The 19,855-nt window shown below is 46.9% G+C and overlaps 4 protein-coding genes across 5 annotated transcripts; 2 read left to right on the plus strand and 2 right to left on the minus strand.

The window, feature by feature from the left end:
- LOC110436219 (36.4 kDa proline-rich protein-like) lies at positions 3,864–4,866 on the plus strand. The gene has a single exon (XM_021462661.1). It carries the CDS (start codon positions 3,951–3,953, stop codon positions 4,395–4,397), a length of 447 nt encoding a protein of 148 aa, XP_021318336.1. The 5' UTR covers positions 3,864–3,950; the 3' UTR covers positions 4,398–4,866.
- Positions 5,608–10,188, minus strand: LOC8072329 (coatomer subunit epsilon-1). The gene is made up of 7 exons (XM_002448467.2): positions 9,897–10,188; positions 9,718–9,801; positions 8,450–8,601; positions 7,783–7,918; positions 7,530–7,685; positions 7,328–7,407; positions 5,608–6,025 (listed from the first exon to the last, which is right to left on the minus strand). Exons 1-7 carry the CDS (start codon positions 10,056–10,058, stop codon positions 5,932–5,934), a joined length of 864 nt encoding a protein of 287 aa, XP_002448512.1. The 5' UTR covers positions 10,059–10,188; the 3' UTR covers positions 5,608–5,931.
- LOC8072330 (probable cinnamyl alcohol dehydrogenase 5) lies at positions 12,508–17,136 on the plus strand. Of its 2 annotated transcripts, XM_021463031.1 has the most exons (6): positions 12,508–12,754; positions 15,160–15,273; positions 15,547–16,060; positions 16,240–16,269; positions 16,415–16,568; positions 16,765–17,121. In XM_021463031.1, the coding sequence occupies exons 1-6, from the start codon at positions 12,657–12,659 to the stop codon at positions 16,995–16,997; spliced, it is 1,143 nt and encodes a 380-aa protein (XP_021318706.1). In that variant the 5' UTR covers positions 12,508–12,656; the 3' UTR covers positions 16,998–17,121. The 2 variants fall into 2 exon arrangements, with proteins under 2 accessions (XP_021318706.1, XP_002447082.1); XM_002447037.2 differs by lacking the exon at positions 16,240–16,269 and having other exon boundaries at positions 16,765–17,136.
- LOC8063958 (pentatricopeptide repeat-containing protein At1g79490, mitochondrial) lies at positions 17,127–19,822 on the minus strand. The gene has a single exon (XM_021463030.1). It carries the CDS (start codon positions 19,807–19,809, stop codon positions 17,317–17,319), a length of 2,493 nt encoding a protein of 830 aa, XP_021318705.1. The 5' UTR covers positions 19,810–19,822; the 3' UTR covers positions 17,127–17,316.

Consider the following 19,855-nt stretch of genomic DNA (forward strand, 5'->3'; position numbering starts at 1 on the left):
GACATCTACAACACGCGAGCTAGCTAATCGGATTAAGGTCTTGTTTGGCAGAAATTTTGTTAGAGCATATATAAGTGTTGCTTCTGAAGTCAAAACTAAGCCAAAAAGTGGTGGTGAAGCCAAAGCCTTGTTTTTCTTTTGCAAGAAGCCAAAGCAACCAAAACATGGTTTTTCATTTTCTTTTTAAGAGAAGCACATACCCTACCAAAGACTGCTATTTTTATGTAATGCTACAATACGACCGCTATTTGGTGGAGTACCTTGACATGTATAGATAAATAATGCTTCCTCTATTCGAAATAAATTAAATTTTAGAGTTATTTTAAGCCAATTTAACTATATCTTAAATTCAACTATCTTTATAGCGAAGAACATACTTTCTCCGTTTTAGGTTTTCGTGTCGTAATTCATAGGGAAGACTAGGGGAGAGGAGTCGCTCAGCCACCGAGCCACATGCCCACGCCGCCATACGCCTCACCTCCGCTCTGCTCCTGCGTCTGGCGTCCCGCCTCCGGCCTCCCTCCTCTTGCTCGGCGTCGGCGCCTCCTGCTCGGCTGCTCCAGAGTGGTCGACGACTCGGCGTGGCGCCCGGCCCCTTCCCTTGCCCGCCATCACCCTCACGCACTCCGCCATCGGCCATCCCCTGCCCGCGACCTCACCCCTGCCCTCGCAGTCGCAGGCAGGTAGGGCGCCAAGGCCGACCGTGAGTCCGCGACCGCCCAGATGGGCTCACCCCTTGCCCTTGGGCTGCCCGCTTGCAGCCTGCCGAAGCCCGGAGCGGCACTGGCTCGGAGGCCAAACCACCAGAGCCAGGAGCCCCTCCTTGTCCCACTGTCCCTGCGTGGCTGCGCGAAGGGGTGAAGCCACCAGGGGAGCCCCCGTGTCCAAAAGCCTGAAGCTGTGAACGTGAAGTGAAGGTATATATTCCTTTAATTTTTCTGTAGTTTAGTTCTTCTTTTCTCTTAATTTTAACTGAAATTATGAACTTTTGATTCGAATTAATCAATTAGATGAAGATGACAAGGACTATTGCATTGTTAACAAATCCTGGGTCCGCCACTATAGGCCGTAGTTTTTGGATTTTGGCGACTAGGATTTGGCCCTAGTCTTGGCTAAATTCAGGATCCGCCACTGGGTAGATAGTTGAAGAACTACACCGATAACAAGTTAACTTAGATTATTGCTGGAAGGAAAGCATGCAACTAGAGCAAACAAAACAATCATCGCAAGCCGGAAGACAGAGGGAAGAAGGACGACTTGATTCTCATTCGCTTGTGTTGGACAAGCAAGCAGGGCCCAACGTCGACACACAGTTCAATTCTCTCTTCATAACGATCCAGCAATGGGAGGACTTAGCTTGTGGCGCCTGGCATATCTAGAGGACAGGGGAAGATCCAGGAGATCACGAATCCGGTCCAAGCGTACAGTATCATATATATTATTCATACATGCATGCACCGCGTTCAGACTTGAGTAGTAGTACACAACAGGAACAGGCCTGGTCTCTCTGGTAGTCTCTCTAGCTAGGTAGCGGCAAAAACCGCAGCAGTCCCGTGAAGAGACCAAAGCTAGAAAATATGCATGGCTGTATGATAGGTACGTGGAGGTCGGCACGGGAAGGCGCCAAAGCTGCTCGCGCCACGCCCTTCCAAGCCCGGCCCGTCTTGGATCCGTGTTGGACGGGAGACACCTACCGTCGCCTCCCTCCCTGTCATGTCATAGCAGCAGTTCGTCCGGGCTCCCGCCGGCTGGCCCCCGGCCCTGTAATCCTGCACTGTTTTCTTACGGGACTTCACGTTTTTTGTGATCTCGTATAGTAGCAGCAGCTGCGCGCGCGTATGTGATGATGTGCCCTGCTCGTACGGACGCATGATGGAAGAAGGTATCGTCGGTCCATGGATCGTCCACTTGCAGCTCAGCAAGTCCAAAAAATGTGACCCGCAGGACGGCCGGTGGGTCGTCCAAAGTCTAATGGGTACGGTGCTAGCTACAGATGATGCTGTACGTGCGCCCCTCGGCACACGGCCGGTATAGACTACGCAGAGCTAGCTGCTGGTGTAGTCAAGTATATATCACTCTATGGGCCTATTGGATATAAGGGTTAATTGGTAGCTAGCTAAAAATTAGCTCTAGTGTATCCAAACAGGAGAGCTAAGCTAGTGAGCTAATTTTTTAGCCAACACTTCAGCTAGTTGTTAGCTAATTAGCTAACTAGCCACAACTAATTTGAGCTAATTTTTAGTCCGTAATTAGTAAAACTAACCATGTGTATCCAAACATGCCCTATATCAGGGATGGAGCTTGACATTATACAACGGGAGGGTGGTGTTAAAAAGATTTGATGTATATCCGTTCGCTTCTCTTATAAAGCCGTACTTTTTTTTGCCAGTCAACATTGTTTTTCTCTTACAATAAATCAATGAACAATATTTCAACCGTGACTTTTCAGACCAGCGAATATGCTATAATGGAACCAAGCGTAGCTCATCTATTTAGGTTTTTATGGTAGAACCCTAACTATCTGGATTAGTCTTTTTTGAAAGAAACTATCTGGATTAGTCATTGTTATAATGACACTATCAACGATTTATACCGACTAACCGTATATATGTCACTATAATATATATATATATATATATATATATATATATATATATATATATATATATATATATATATATATATATATATGTGAAGTTAGCTGAGCTCTCGCTCATTTATTATTCGGTCTTGAACGACGATATATATACGATGATTGTCGACGGCTGAAATATCAATAACACTACAAAAGAATATGTACTAAATACAATCCAGTCTTTAGTTTAAAAGAAGAAATATCTGAAGATAGTGCCAAACTGCCAATGGAGGATCGGGGAGTAAGGGCCCATGCAAAGTCGCAAATGGATTGCAAGCATACACATGGTGCGTGCGTGTTGCAGAGAAGAACAAAGACAAAAACCACGCCAGCTAGCTATCAAGTTCTTGCATTATACGTACACAGTTCTTTTGTTTGTTACTTGAGTTTTTCTTTTTTGTGGGAAACAAGATACTTTGATATCGTAACTGGTCTTTGAGCACTATATATAGATTTTTGTAGCCTCGTAACTAGCTAGCTTGTAGGATGTGTATTGTATGCACGTTAGCTCTGGCTAGAGATCTCGTACGTTAGGGTTAGGGGTTAAGGTTTCTTTCACCCCGCCGTATGCACTAGCTAGCTCGTGTTGACGTGCCTACGCAGACGAGAAGTTACCGCATCAAGCTAGGACTCGAAAACACGACATGACCCTACAACAAAACAACCGTGCAGTACGATGCGCGGTTCGGGCCACTACATAAAAAACTTATTAAGAGAGTGCCACCCCCCATTATACTATAGGAGCGGCTAACATTTGAACCGCTCTTACTGTGAGTGGACAGCCAACCAGAGAATTCCACTGTAAGAGCGTTTCTATAAGGGCAGCCGCCTTACAAAACTTATTTAGCCGCGCTGCTGTACTACTATGGGCGGTCGAGCGACAGTTAAAAGTCGGACTGCCGTTAGGCTGTCAATTCAACCGCGGCATGATGGGACCCCACTGCACGTCCTCGCAACTCACATGATCGAGCGCGTTTCCAAGAACGACGCGAGAGAGGACAACTCGACCCGCAGCAAGTAGTAGTGTCGTCGCCATGACTAGCTTGTGCGTCGAAGCAACGACGACGACGATCGTCCCCATCCATCAAACTCGATGGACGCCAGCCACAACCTTTGGCAACCGAGACAGACACTGAGACACAGTGAGACATGGCAGCAGCTCGGCCATTGCCGATCGATGCCACTCCACGGCCTCATCACCTACGCCTATATAAAGCGCGCCCCACCCCGCCCGGCCTGTGTGCTTCATTCACCACTCGCTTCGCTCGCAACCTGAGAAGCAAGTTAATTATCTACCCGCGCCGCGCCGCGCGCCATGGCCACGACCACGAACAACCGCCGCATTGTGGCCCTCCTGCTGGCCACACTGCTCGCGCAGGCCGCGGCGTGCCCCTACTGCCCGACGCCGACGCCGCCACCGCCGCCGCCGCCGCCGAAGGTGAAGCCGCCGCCGTCGTCCACGCCGTGCCCTCCCCCGCCCTACTCGCCGTCGACGCCGACGGGAAAGTGCCCCGTGAACACGCTGAAGCTGCTGGCGTGCGTGGACGCGCTCAACGGCCTCGTGCACGCCGTCATCGGGACCAAGGCAAGCGACACCTGCTGCCCGCTGCTCTCCGGCGTGGCCGACCTCGACGCCGCGCTCTGCCTCTGCACCACCATCAAGGCCAAGGCGCTCAGCGTCAGCGTCGTGCTCCCCGTCGCCATCTCGGTGCTCGTCAACGAGTGCGGCAAGCACGTGCCCTCCAGCTTCACGTGCCCGTAATTAAGCCCATACTGATCATCATCTGCATATGTGTACCACTATGATGTATCATCATTATACCATAATCTCATCGGCATGCATGCATCAATGCATATATATATATATGTTGGCCGGGTTATCAAGGCCGGTCTTATAGACTTATATATATAGTATACATATACATATGATAAATCAATCAAGTTATACATGCATATATGTTACACAAATATACATATCTAGCTCATTAAGCATATGTAGCTTTTCTTACCTGGAGCAGTGGGTTACAACGTTGTGCATTTGTAATCATGTATCATAAACCAGTGTGAGAGTTGTGGCCTCTTGCGGTAGGGCCGCTTGTAGTGTTTTAAGAAAACTTATATGAATAAAGTGTGTGTAATATATATGATGCTTTTGGTGGTGTAATGTTGACAAAGCTTGTCAACTTTCCTAGTATATACTTCTGTCAAAATTAAGTAAGTTCCATGTTTCATTTGTTCCGGCCTGCGACATTATTGGGCATTTTTCAGTCTTGATCCGAGCACATACCTGCTCATTTCCTTGTGTTGATGGGAGATTTTTCGACCTATATGGAAAGAATTTCTGCAACAATGGAGATTTTATTCGACAGCAAAAGACAATACATTTGAGTTTTGGCACAGCTGAAAAAAATACCATCCGGTGAATGCCACTATGCTACCGGGACACACATAACCTTGGAACCAGCTGAATCTGATATCACTAGTAAGCCAGTGCCACACTGCCCACACACCTGACATTACACTTGAGGGACTTTCAGGTCAAGCCTATAATGAAAATTCCTCTTCGCTTGAACGTTATCCTACTCATAAATTTAAGTAACTTTGCTCCAAGGAAAATTGGGTGGAGTCTGAATTTTGTGTATATGAAAATAAATAAATAAATGGTGAAGACTGAAGACAACCAGTTCTTTAGTTTTGTTCAAAAACATACCAAAGAAAGACGCTGCAAGTACTACTGTACGAGCAATGGCAAAACGTCCATGCATTTGGAGGAAGCAGCAGCAGCGAATCATCGAAATGTTTCTTCAAACCAAATGCAACAAGCATGTTGCCTAACTTTCCCCGCTGAATCTCAGCATACATGGTACATACTGTTTCTTCAGCAACAAGCGTTGGTCGGACATGAGTAACAGCATAGCACATTGCCACCACAAAAAGCGTCACAACTCCGTTTCCGAAACCACACAAGGAAATTATTGTGAGGTCCAGAAAGACACGGTCACGTTCTTTATAGGTATGGTACTCAAATCGTCGCCCACAAGGGTTGACACCTGACAGTATTGCATATCTACTAAGTATAACAAAACAAAAATACTGATGTTGGCAATAGATGTAACGATTCAATATTCTACATATCCGTTTATACAGTAGTTGTTGTAGTACAAGACTGGCCGAGTCGCATTAATAGCGACGATAGACAACCAAAACCACCATACTTACTGGGTTAACACACTCGAAATGGGGAAAAAGAGATCAATGTGCTGCTTTTCTGTAATCTGGTGGGGGTTTTGTCGAGCTCAAGCGACAGCTTGGAGGGCCCTCTCGAAGGTTGCTTCTGATGATGCCGCGTTCTTAACGAGCACATGATCAGGATGCGATAGCTTCAGTTGGCTGCAAATGAAAACATAGTTACACTTTCTTTTTTGGACAGATCCAAAGTAAAGCATCCTATTAGCCACTGACCAAGTAAAAACACAAAAACAAAGCAGGGAAAGTTCTAATTATAACATCCAGCGTGCGCCAGCAAACGGTTTCGAATTTATCAATAATAATTACGGTCTTGATGTTGCCCTCAGCTTTTCAACATACCAATCTCCTGTGCCTTGTAATATTGTATATGTCACAATCCACTAATTGAGTTAATTTGGTGAAGCTTAGGGTATCCCTGAGTGATTTATAACATCCCTCCAAAATCAAATGTTCATAGGACCCTGCCACTTATTTTTCGTACTATATTAGTGTTGGTATATACAGCAAGTACAAGAGTATTCTTGAATGCGCGTGGACCCAAAGTTGGACTGGTAAACACAGCCAACATAGGTCAGTTTCAGATTGTTATGGGACTTTGTCAGGATATATGAGATCACGAAGAAGTGGCTGTAAACTATTAATCCCAGATTTGCAAAATCAGGATCAGAGGCCAAAAACCACAGCTAGGCCGCAAGAGACTAGAGCAGACGAATTCATTGAATTGGAAAAATATCTCACAAGTCACAACAATGTCCCTGTGGTCCTAATCCTAGCACGTCACAATACCTGAGCCCAGACTCCAAGGTCACAGCTATTTGTATAATAGAAGCTAATTTCAGTAGAATGCTTGTCTCTGATGCATAATTATAATCTCATTTCTCAATTTAACTGTTAATCTTATATGTTTAAAACCCTAAACACGAAGTTTAATACATGTTGCCAAAACAGTAACGGTACAATCTACATTTGTCATGCAATCTTCCTAGTTGTTTATATTTAGAACAATGTCTGCTTGTTGTCCATCCATGTACAATTGGTATACTCCCTCTGTCCCAAAATAAATCAACTTCTAGAGTTGTCCTAAGTCAAACTATTTTAAGTTTTACCAACTTCATAGAAAAGACAAAAGAGTACCAACATCTATCATCCTAAATAAATACACCATGAAATTATATTTCACAGTGCATCTAATGATATTAATTTGATCTCATAAATATCTGTGCTTGTATCTATAAATCCTGTCAAACTTTAGATTGTTTGACTTGATAATTCTAAAAGTTGATTTATTTTGGGACGGAGAGAGTATTTCTAAGACCACTAAATCAATTTACCGTGCATTTACTGGATGAGTTCAAATTCACAAGAGAAGGTATACACAATCACATAATGAGTAGCAGAATAGCAGTAGAAACTGTATAGATATTTTTCAGTTACACTTCGTACCTGAGGAATCGTGATGATGGTTTGCCAAGGTGGAGATTGCATACAATTAGATTGGCAAGAGTTTCAGGATCTTTTGCATCCTACGATAATAGAAAAATAGAGTTACACGGTTACACCATTATGCATCACCAAAGAAAATGAAAATAAAAAACAAAATTTTCATGAGCTCCCATTGCTGCAAAGGTGTGCAATCAGTGCAAACCTTGTTCAGCGCTTCAAGCAATAGAGTCTCGGCCTCCTCAAAGCTTCCCATGTGCATACAGCAGACTGCCTTCCCATTTAGAACCATCCCTGTCATTGGGTACTTTTCAGCGAAGTCTTGGAATATGAGATAAGCTTCACGGATCTTAGAGCCACCCTACAACCATTAAAGATGATGTCAAAGCATATGTTTCTGGACCAATGCAGAGATGAAACTTCAGTATGTCATTACATTGGACTGTGAAATTACTTACAACAGCAATGCCCAGCCATGCATTTGCAAGTTGTGTCAGTGTGTGGTCTTCATCAATTTGTTGCATGATCTTCAATTGCTTCTCAGCATAGTCTGAACGATGCATCTTGATGAAGATCTGTACATTCAATGCATGCCTGTAACCAAGTGCAAGTCCCATCAACAAACAGCTTAAGTTTGATGGATGCTGGATGTATTAAAGATGTTGTTCAAAACACCAAGCTTCACAATGAATTTACAAATCAGCAATGTCAGAAACTCCGAATTGAAACCAGTAAAGCAATATCATAACTTCAAAGCACAGAACACTTAAAAAAATGAAATGAATATCTAAATAGCCCAACTCTAAAGAATCACAATTTCAACAACATGAACATAATAACATATAGTAATGGGAGGCTCAAAGCTCTAGCGCTGCAGCAAATGAAAAGCTTCCAACCACATCAAGGAGGTAATGAACAGTGTAAAAGAAACTGTAGTATTTGAAGTTACTTTTACATTAGTAAGATTTTCAGTTGCTATACTACACAAGAAATAAACTTGTACACTTGCTGTTTGGCAATCAAAATTCATAGAACATTGCAGCTGTCCAATCTCATCCATATAGTTCAATACTGAAATTCTACACCATCAAAAGATCGAGGGAAAAGGTAAACATAGTAACATACAAATCCAGAGTTCCTCCAGAGTGTGTGTGCTTGAGAGCCTCATTGTAGTCCTGCTCATGCATAAATATAATTCCAGCAATCAATCGCAAAACAGGATTGCTTCCAATTGCTGAATCGCTCAACCATTCCTTGAGACTGGAGATAGCACCTTCCTTCAGGATTGAATGAAAAATAACACAAAAGTCATTTCAGGCTATCTGGATGGAAAGGAAACATAATAAAGGTTTGAACATCAGAAGCGCCTTTAAAGTGCAAAACAGACACATATGCACAGAAATTCGTTATTTGCGCCACCTGAACTGCTATCTCATTACTATAACCAAATTATAAGATAAATCATTGCACATAATATTGGTCCACCTGTGTCTCAGATGAGTAATCACCAGATGTAAATTTACCACAGGTCAATGTTTCCAATATGGGTGACATAATTAGTCTATGGTACTAACTCCCTCAAGGAACATCATACGGTCAAATCAATGATTTTAGTTGATATACAAGCAGTATGTGTTTCACAAAGAGTGATACTTCATGGTGCTTCTTTTTGGTAGCATTCTATTACCTTTATAAGCTGTTATAAGATCACAAGCTAAATAAGTAAATATGTGCTTTTATTATTATATGAAAAACAGGTATGCAATTTGTAACTTTGTCCAGTTAGATTCCCACCCTTCCAGGCACACAGGGTCACCCTGAGATTTAGATAAGTGGATTTCACACTGTCTAAACTTATAAGCAGCACATCATTGGAGGATAGGTCATATGCCTAGGCACACACAGGTTGCGACAATGAATTGAAAATGTCCAACACAAGTCCACCAACAAACCAGATAAGCTGATTGTGTTGAGAAGTTTTAACTGAACCGTATTTCCACATCGTCAACCCTATGCCTTAGCGGGAAGGGGAGGGAGGAGAGGGAAGTTTCAAACAGCAGTGTAGAAATGATAATATGCATTGTCGTACGATTGTTGCTCTTACAGAAACCTATTAAAACACAAGCAAAAACAGGAATACAGGATCATACTACCCATGGCGCAAACGAGCTCACACTTTCAACTAAAATGGCCGTTGCAACCGATCATCAACATGTCATTCCGTAATCTCTAGCAATGCACAGGATCTAACCCAGACCACACTACTTAGTTTAGCAGTGACAGATCTAACCCTATTATCACAACGACTCCCAACCCAACGACCCAGATCCAGACCAGCAGAGCACGATCAGGACCAGATCAGAGGCGACATAGTTCAGATCCAGCGCGCTAACCTTGTCTCCGGTGAGGTACAGCGCGAGCAGCTTCACGGCCTGCAGCGAGGTCGCGGCCGACGAGTCGATCTCGCTGATCACCAGCTGCACAAACACAGAGAGGCACGCGCGCGCGCCCACCTATCAGAGCCGGAACCAACTGCGGCGAGCTAGCGGTGAGACGCCTGGTGAATTCGCACCTGGTAGGAGCCGAGGGCGATGTAGGAGCGGAAGACGATGGCGTCGCGCTCGGCGGCTGCGTCGGCGTCGAGGCCCGGGACGTCGCTGTTGTTGATGGCCGCCTGGTAGGCGCCCAGGTAGAAGAGGTTCCGCAGATTGAAGAGCAGGTCGGGGGAGGCCATCGCTGCGGCAGTGGACGGCGGCGACGAGGCGCTGGTGGTAGAGAGATCCGGGAGGGTGCTCTCGAGTCCTCGACTCCGCTCTGTCGTCTCGTCGGTTTGGTGATTCGAGTTGCTCTGCGGGAGGACGGAGGAGAATGGAGTTATACTTGTAATTGGGCTCTAGTTGGGCCTTAGATGGAGACAATTGAGCCTTGAGTGCATCCTATGCGGGCCCAAAAGCCTGATATGCTTCCCCGACCTCCGCGGGCGAATGCGCTGCGGCCCCGACTTTCCTAAAACAACACACAGGACGGTTTTCGCTAGCAATTTTCTTATATATATTTAAATAAAGGCAACGTATCTAGTGCAAACTCATCTCCGGTGCAAATCGTTTTAAAAGCTAATGCCCTATGTTTTTTTCCGAAATAATCTTATATCGCCAATTGAGATGGAAAGATGAATTTATCAACAGTTCAATAGGCGGAATTTCCCTTTCCATCACATCAAATGGAAAAATAATTTTTCAATACGAGCTCTCGGGTGCAGATGGAACTAGTATGATAATTGTCGAGCTCGATAAATCTACAGCTTTGCATTTGCAGTTCATGCCATTTAATACTTCTAAGCCATCTTGTCCAGTCCTATAATTTTTATATAATTTTTTGTGTTCATGTGAGATCATACAAAAAGTTACAGTTATTTTGTAAGATAAGATATGATATACTAGCGAGTGGATAAAATCGTTGCTATTCATTCACTCTCCTTTCACTATGTTAAAGAAACCATAGTTTTTTCTGTATGATTGCATATGAAGAATAAGAATTATGAAAAATATAATGCTCGAGGAGAGATGCAGCTCATGTTAAAATAACTGATACATTGATATAACTAGTAATATGTCCGTGCTAACGCTACGGTAAAATACAACACAAGACAACCCACCAAACTAACAAGAATAGACAACACATGACAGCATTAAAATTTTTTTTTGACATGAAGCACTAATTTTCCATGGATTGTTCCTGCAAAGCAATTCGTGAAACATTAAATTAGATATTTATTTTGGACAAAGGTACCACTGTACAATTCATGAATCAAAAAATGGTGTTTCTAGCAATCTATTTTCCATATTATCAGTTTCAGATAACTCGTGCAAAAGCATTAAGCAACTGTGAGTCGGTTATTGTCACTTTTCTCTTCTCTAGTAAACCTATGATAGAGTAATTCTCAAGTGTTCTTCAAGGTCGGATCCAACATGTCAGCATTGTTGGTTTCATTTGCTGCAGTCATCAACAAAGCCTTTGTGTGCCATCCCGTCGCCGGCCAGATCCAGCATGTCAGCAGTGTACGATTTCGTTTGCTGCAATTATGAACAAAGCCTCTGCGTACCATCCCGCGGCCGTCCCGGCACACGCGAACTGGCCCTAGCCTCGCGATCTGGCGCAGACCCACACCGTGCGTGCACATAGGTTTGCCCCGCCTCCATAACCGCCGCCGCTGCTCATCCGTCGGTTGGGCGCGAGGGTCCTGGGCTCGGGCATCATACGGCCCCCATGGCTGCCCTCTATTGGCCGCCGCACCACATAGCATCGCGAGGACAGACTGGACGCTAGCTCGCGCGCCGAGGAGAAGGGCGTGGGTAACGGCCCTGCAGGCCCTGGTCAGCTATCGCCCTCTTTCCTCTTCGTCACATGGATCCATAGCAATGCAGAGGCGCTTATCGAGAGAAGAAGATGGAGAAAGTGGGGATATTTTTTCAAAACAAAAGACGCTGGCGTGTGGAATTGATCCCTGGCCGCTTGCGGAGAAGTGCGGGGGCGGAGGGCGTGCGGAGGTGATGTGTGTGTTCGAAGCCCGCGTGGGTGGGATGAAGGGTGAAAAGCCTGGCTTCCCACATCTAATCCTGAGCATCAATTTTGTTTTATGTGTTTTATTAGCCCTTGATTTTAATGAAGATGAATTTCTGTGTGCATTCTTCTGGGTACACAATGGTTGAAGACTCTCAGCGGGGTACGTTTTACTTGGTGGACTAAGTATAATTTGAGTATTCCATTATAGTAGAGATAATTCAGATATGTAGGTGTAAGTGTTAACATTGTATGTATTGTTTTAGCATCAATATGGTATCAAAACAATTTTTTTTGTAAGATATAAAATTGAAGATGTCATCTTAATTAGCTCAATATATAGTTTTTATATAAAATTTATCTCTATTGGATTTCAAACGAGAAAGTTCTGATTTTAAAATCACTCCTTGTATAAAAGAGAGTTTCTGCTAATTGAATTGATGGCAGAGGACTTTCACCTATTGAATTCACGGAGTTTGAATCTCACCATTCAATTTAGTGATATACTCTGGGTAATTGGTCTTAAAAAAAGATTTTTTTATATAGATCGAGAAAACCTCTAGAACTCTACCGTCACTCATTTCTCTATATTTTTATTATAGGTTTTTAATTATTTTTGAGAGTTCATTTCGCTCGCGCTATAAAGAGAGAGGCAACTCGGAGTCGTTGCGCCGTCTTCACCGCCAATCGCTGCGCTTCTCCGCTTCTCCAGTCCAGCTCACAGCCACCTCCCGCTGCTGATTGCGAATCAAGCCGCCGCGGCGCAACGATTATGGCACCGGTGGAGGCGGAGCAGCACCCGCGGACGGCGCTGGCGCTCGCGGCGCACGACGCCTCCGGCCGCGTCTCCCCCATCCGCATCTCGCGAAGGTACGCCTACGCGCACGCGCTCTCGCGGGTGGTGCTGACAGCACTGGCCGTAGCCAGACACCGCTGCTGCCTGCTCGATCTGTCCCTAGAGACCTCACCCAATTGCGGTTCATAGTGTGGCGGAGGCCGTGGTAGCGTGGCTCGGCATGGAATCGAGTGCGTGCAATGCAGGATTAGTAAACCGATGCGCGTGTGTGAAATCTCGCGGCTTGCTGGATGTTTCTGTCTCCCAGTCCCATCCGCTTTCTCCGGCCGGCTGAGAAACTGCGGTTAATTTGGCTGGTGGGTTTGGAGTTGAGGTGCAATGTAGGATTAGCAAGCAAAGCGACGGGGGCGAGTAGGATCTTTGCCTAGCTAGTTGTTGCGAGTGGGAAGCGGGTTTCTCTTCCAGTTCCACTGATCGAAATTGAGATTCTGAATTCTTGTTAGCGTCGATCTAAAGCGTATTTCTGGGATGTTTAGAGCAAAAACCTCACGCATTTTTTTTATCTCTCAGTTTCTGGTTAAGTGTTGAGCTTCAGGATGCATTGTTACGATTGAAAGTATCATAAAAATATACTGTACGAGCTTATGTGAAAACAAACAAATAATTTGATAGCAATCGCCAGCCGGATGGCTTTATGTGTCGTCTGCTGTACTTTCTTACTTACGGTTCCAGTATTTCTTGTCAGCCCTTCCATTGCAAATAAACCACCGTAAAAACCTCTCCTTTAGAATGATTCCAGTAATAAAATTGCTGAAGCTCGTTGAGGTAGGTTCATACACAGCAGCAATCACTCCTGACTTGCCAGGGAATGGATTGTGTTTAAGTGGTAAATTGGTGACAGCTCAGCTGTTGGCGCGTGCCAGATCTGATCAGATCTCAACGGCATGTGTACCCTTCTTAAAAATCCTTTGCTGGTGCATCAATCAATATACATGGTGACAACGCCATTCCTCCTCCTGCAGGAATTTATTGAGCCCACCACTCCTCGCAGTTACCATCGCCCGTCTCCTCTCTTCATTGTACGCAGCCATTCTGGTTTCTGGTTGCTACCGTCGCCGTCACCATTTGCTTCCGTTGTGGAGCCTCCACCTCCTAGTAAATAAATAAATAAATGCCCATCACGAGCGTTGGTCCGTGCATGGATGGATAATGTGTTTCAGCTTGTAGGGCCTGAGCACATGGAGAATCTTTGCAGTGAGCTGCCTCCTGTTTATATATTCATGTACTGCTAGAGTATTTGTTTTTCTATCTTCCCTCTGTGACAAAAGTTTCAATAAGACCAGCAATATCCATAGTGAGACTGAAGATGATGTATTGGAAACGGGTCCATGGTCATTATCAGATTTTGTCTGTGCAGCATTGCAAGCCAACAATCTGTTTGTTGATCGATGATATGGCTGCCTGCTTCCCTCTGTGCCCGCTCATCTTCTGCATTTACTATAACCATATGTGTTTTATTTCTCGAGTACTATTACTGTTTGTTGGTGAAACTATGCATTCTATTGCAACTAGAAACGATGCAATGATATATGCAATGGTTCGGGTTCAAAAAGATATATATATATGGAAGGGCTTCGTTAATCCATACAGAGCAACAGTTTGATTGATTCAAACGGACTGTTAAATTCTAATAAGAGGTGTTGGCTGTCTAGATTTGGAACAGTGTGTGGCTGGGGCGGGCGTTTCTTTTGTTCTTTCCTTGGAGCCTGCAGGCAACCAAAGGCCTTGTTTAGTTGCAAAAAATTTTGCAAAATAGATAGGTATTTTCGCTTGTATTTGATAAATATTGTCTAATTATGGACTAACTAGGCTTAAAATAATCGTCTCGCAAGTTACAGACAAACTATGTAATTAATTATTTTTTTATCTATATTTAGTGCATACATGTGTCGTAAGATTCACGGGAAATCTTGAAAATTTCTGCAAAATTTTTGGGAAGTAAACAAGGCCTAGGTGACTAGGTGACTGGTTTCTTGGTCGAGGCTGTCTTTTGTTGTAAGCATAAGGCACGAATGCTTTTTCTATACTCTTGTGTGTTGTAAGGGAACTTGCCTCTTTTTCCTTCTTGTTAATACAAAGCTGAACAGCTCTCCTGCCTGTTTGAGAAAAAAAAGGCTAATGAAAATCTTGGTTATAAAGTTGAGTTGGGCACTTCACTGCCCAAGACCGGTCTAGAAACACAACCATTATTTCTTTTTCGGTTGAACAAGGATTAAGTAGTATCTTTTTGTGTGAGGAAATTTTTTTCGCAACCATATGTATGAAGAAATTTGAACTCTGGAGACTGAATTATTGTCATCCCAGCACCTGATAAATAGTTCTTTCCTAACATAAAGCTTCAAAAAGATCAGACAGATAAGCAGAATGGGCTTGTTCCATGAGAAGATGTTTTATACCTTGGCACCTTGCCATTATGCAGGGACACTGGAGATGACGATGTTGCCATACAGATACTGTACTGCGGGATATGCCACTCTGATCTGCACACCATCAAGAATGAGTGGAAGAATGCCAACTACCCTGTTGTCCCTGGGTAAGGGTTCTCATGTCTTGAAAAGAGTTACTACTTCATAGTTTTTTTTCTTAAAACTTCATCAATTCTAGCTGCCGACTGCATACTTGCATGATGCCTGCTCTGCATCTTCGTTCAGGAGGAGAGAAAATAATATCATTTCTGAATGTGAGATAACACCTACACCTGGCATGAGGCCATCTCAAATTCTTTAGCACTCTCACGGTCTCACCTCTAACAGAGGTGACTCTGATTGGCTGCTCTGAGCACAAATAATGCTGACGGTGGATACAGGCACGAGATCGCTGGACTGATCACTGAGGTTGGCAAGAATGTGAAGAAGTTCAACGTCGGAGACAAGGTTGGCGTCGGGTGCATGGTCAACACTTGCCAATCCTGCGAGAGCTGTGAGGAAGGACACGAGAACCACTGCTCCAAGATCATCTTCGCCTACAACTCCCATGACAGGGACGGCACCATCACCTACGGTGGCTACTCTGACATGGTCGTCGTGAACGAGCGCTTTGTCATCAGGTTCCCTGATGGTGTGCCCCTTGACAAAGGCGCGCCACTGCTCTGTGCTGGGATAACCGTGTACAACCCCATGAAGTACCATGGGCTGGACGAGCCGGGCAAGCACATTGGCGTGGTTGGCCTTGGGGGGCTTGGGCATGTCGCTGTGAAGTTTGCAAAGGCGTTCGGGATGAGGGTGACCGTGATCAGCACGTCCCCGGAGAAGAGGGAGGAGGCTATGGAGACGCTTGGTGCAGACGCCTTTGTTGTTAGCAGTGATGCTAATCAGATGAAGGTAAGAAATGTTGGTTGGCTTGGCTGCTTTCATGGGACTTGCATATAGTCCAATTAAGGGATAAATTGGATGAACAAAAATACTCATGTACTAGTAGATAAGGACCACTTTGCATTGAATCATGAGTAAATGAACTGTTTATCATTGTGGGATCAATCTATCTGTTTCACTGTTTGTAGTTAGGGTGCAGCTTCAGATCTCTATCAATGGTAGAATCCTTGGTGAAGTTCTGCTGCTCCACTACAAAAACGTCCAAAGCTCTATGGACCGTAACTTGAGAACACGCCATTTTATACCATCATGCCATCTTCTTTAACCATATTCACTTTTGTATCTTGATCTGCATTTTGGCAGGCTGTGAAGGGCACAATGCATGGCATTCTGAACACGGCCTCTGCAAGCATGTCCATGTACGCTTACCTTGCTCTCCTCAAGCCCCAGGGCAAGATGATCTTGCTTGGCCTGCCTGAGAAGCCTCTGCAGATCTCTGCCTTCTCTTTGGTTACTGGTAAGTCTGTTTGACTGTTTCTGAATTCCGATACCGTTGCAGAGGGCACTTCAACAATTGCACACGGTACACCATTTCATCATCTTCCATATATTGATGAAAAGATGGCAGTACCCATTCATCTTGCACAGTGGTAATCTAATGATCTTCCATGGCGGTGAATAATGAGAAGCGTTGCGACAATCTGTGCACACAGGTGGCAAGACTCTGGCCGGGAGCTGTATGGGGAGCATCAGGGACACGCAGGAGATGATGGACTTCGCAGCCAAGCATGGGCTGGTGGCGGACGTCGAGCTGATCGGCACCGAAGAAGTAAATGAGGCCATGGAGCGCCTCGCCAAGGGCGAGGTCAGGTACCGCTTCGTCATCGACGTCGGCAACACCCTCAGCGCGGCGTCACTAGCGAGCTCACCGGTCCCAGCTCTGTAGTTACTTCCTGCTTGGATCAACAAATGATCACCTAAACATATTGTCGTGTGTCGATATATCGTGTGTAAGTGAAGTATATTTTGAATAAAAAGGAAGTTCTATATAGCAATTCAAACGCAAGTAATACTATTTGTCTTAAGCATCATGACCATGCCAGTTATACGCTCTTAAGCAGCAGAAGTGCAGAACAGAACCTTACACTGATTTGCATTCTCTCTTTCCCCACATTTAGAAACTTTGGATTCCACGTTCACCAAGGTTTAGTATACAAATACATTTCAGTTTGTCCAGTGTTCAAGCAACAAGGCCTATCGTGTCATCACCTAGACATGCCAAGGGATCTTGGAATGGACAGGGACCGGACCTCCGGAGCCGAACTTGGAAACATCACGTTGAGCCTGTGCATCAGGACGTCGGCCTTGGATGGTATCTCGTTCAGGAGGAACTGCTGAACGATTGGCTTCTTGAACCACTCTAGTACAGAGTCGCCTGGTGCCCGCAAGACAACTTTGCTCACCTCAAATGGCGACTCCAGCGACGCCAGCACCTGTGCCACCACCATCTTCAGTGTCGGCCCTGTCACCAGCTTGATGCGCCGTGGCACAACCCCATAGTAGAGCATCCGCTTCCTGAACCGATGCAGCGTGTGCACAGTCGCCACGAGAGCTGCACCCACAGATAAGCTCCGGACATCCAGGGACCAGGCGATGTGCTGGTCAAAGACGATCGCCTTGGCAAACAGCTTATTCTCATAGGCGACCTTCCACACACAGCGGGCACGGTTCATCTGCCCCATGAGCACCAGGTAGTTGAGCAGGACGTTCACAAAGTACCTGGCTGCACTCTCCTCATTGTCGTAGTCGATGCCCTGGAAGAACTCGCGCACGAACGAGAGCACAGGCTGCTTCCGCTGCTCCGGTCCAGTGAACAGCCCGCACATGAAGTCATGCGCCTTGTGCTTGCTGGCGCAAAGGATGTCCATGATTGCACGCTCGCTGCTCTCGTCCTGGCACCGCACCAAGTGCGCAAGGATGGATGTGTAGAGAATCAAATCCACCTTCGCTGCCCCAGCGACATATGCCTCAAGCAATGGCCGTGCTGAGTCATACAGCCCCGTCTTCATGCAAGACTCGAACAGCTGCCTTATGATGAAGTTGTTGGTCCTTATGCCAGCCGAACCCATGAACCGTAGCCACCGGAGTGCAAGGTCAGTCGACCCATCCTTGATGTAGATCATCAGCAGGTCACTTGCGGTCACCTCTATTGGGAAACCTGATGCCTTCATCTCCAGCAGCACCTTTGCAGCCAAATCCAGCAGCCTCTTATTCGCCAGCATTGTGAGCAACGCTGTAAAAGTGCTAAGCCCTGGTCTTGTCCCTGCATTCGCCATGGAGTGATACAACCGCATTGCTGCATCCACCTGCCCTGCCGAGGCATGCATTTCCACCAGACAGGCATATGTGGCCGGTGTAGGGAAAAAACCAGACTTCTCCATATCACCAAACAACTTGGCGGCCATGTCCAACCTTCCAGACCGTGCATTGGCCTCGACCACCATGGTGTACAAGCCAAAGCTTGGTCGCAGACCTCCCCTCCTCATCTCCTCCCAAAGCTCCATCCCAGCATCCAGTTTCCCAGATCTCACCAGCGCCTCCACCATGGCAGTGCTCACTGCAGTGCTCACCCGATGCCCAACTGCCACCATCTCCCTGTACATCCCCATGGCCGCATCAAGCCTCCCTGCCTTGGCCAACACGTCCACCATCACCGAATACACACCCACCGGCGCCCGACCAATACCCTCTCTTTGCTTCATTTCATCGAACATCTTGCGGGCGGCGTCGATCCTCCCGGCACGCGCCAGCGCAGGCACCGCGAGCTCGTAAGTGCTCTCGTCGAGGGCGCAGCCCGAGGTCGCCATTTCGTCGAGCACCTCGAAGGCCTTGAAGGCGAGGCCCCTGGCGAGTAACAGAGAGAGGAGGGCGTTGTATGCGGGCGTCTCGAGGCCCCTGAAGCTGGCGTCGCGGAGGCGCTTGAAGCAGTAGAAAGCCGGCTCGAGGAGGCCGTGGGTGGCGAGCGCGGAGACGACGGCGTTGAAAGTCTTGGGGAAGGCGGCGAGGTCGGGGAGCCCGAGGGTGTCGTCGAAGAGCGCGAGGAGTTCGGAGGAGTGAGTGGCCGGCGGGAGACGCGATGCGAGGAGCGAGGAGAGGTCGTCGGAGGGGACGAACCACGGCTGGAGGCGCGCCCATGCGACAAGGGAGATGAGCGGGACGGGGTCGGAGGCCGGGAGCGAGGAGGCTGCGAGGAGGAGCAGCGCGGGGTCGGGCGCGGAGGGCAGCGCGGAGAGCGCGGCGGAGAGGGGCGCGCCCGAGCGGTGGCGGAGCACGAGCACCGCGAGGCGGGCCGCCGCCGCGGGGCGCGGCAGCGGGTGCGCGGAGGCGCCGGAGAGGATGGTGGGGTCGGCGCCCGGCACGGCCGGCCGCGCCCCGCGCGCCGAGGAGAGCAGTGCGCCCGACTCGTCCAGGTACTCCACCGTGTCCGTCCACTCAGGATCGGGCGGGGGCGGGGGTGGCGGCGGCTCGAACGAGAGACCCCGCGCTAGGGGCAGGGAGAGGGAGAGGGAGACGCCGCCACCGCCACCGCCGCCGCGAAGGCGGGCGCTGCGCGCGAGGCCGACGCGGAGCAGCATCTCTTCTGCTGTCTGGCTCGGTGGTTTGGTCGCCGCCGGTGGACAAAGTCGCCAACGGCAAACCGATTCGACGGCCCAGATTCCACGAATGAGCGGGCTAGCCCAAAGGATCTTTTGGCCCATTCCAAACTGGCCTGCTGTGTTTGTGGTCCAGTCTCCGTCTCCTCCT

The sequence above is a fragment of the Sorghum bicolor genome, chromosome 6, assembly GCF_000003195.3.
Source record: "Sorghum bicolor cultivar BTx623 chromosome 6, Sorghum_bicolor_NCBIv3, whole genome shotgun sequence".
Taxonomy (NCBI): domain Eukaryota; kingdom Viridiplantae; phylum Streptophyta; class Magnoliopsida; order Poales; family Poaceae; genus Sorghum; species Sorghum bicolor.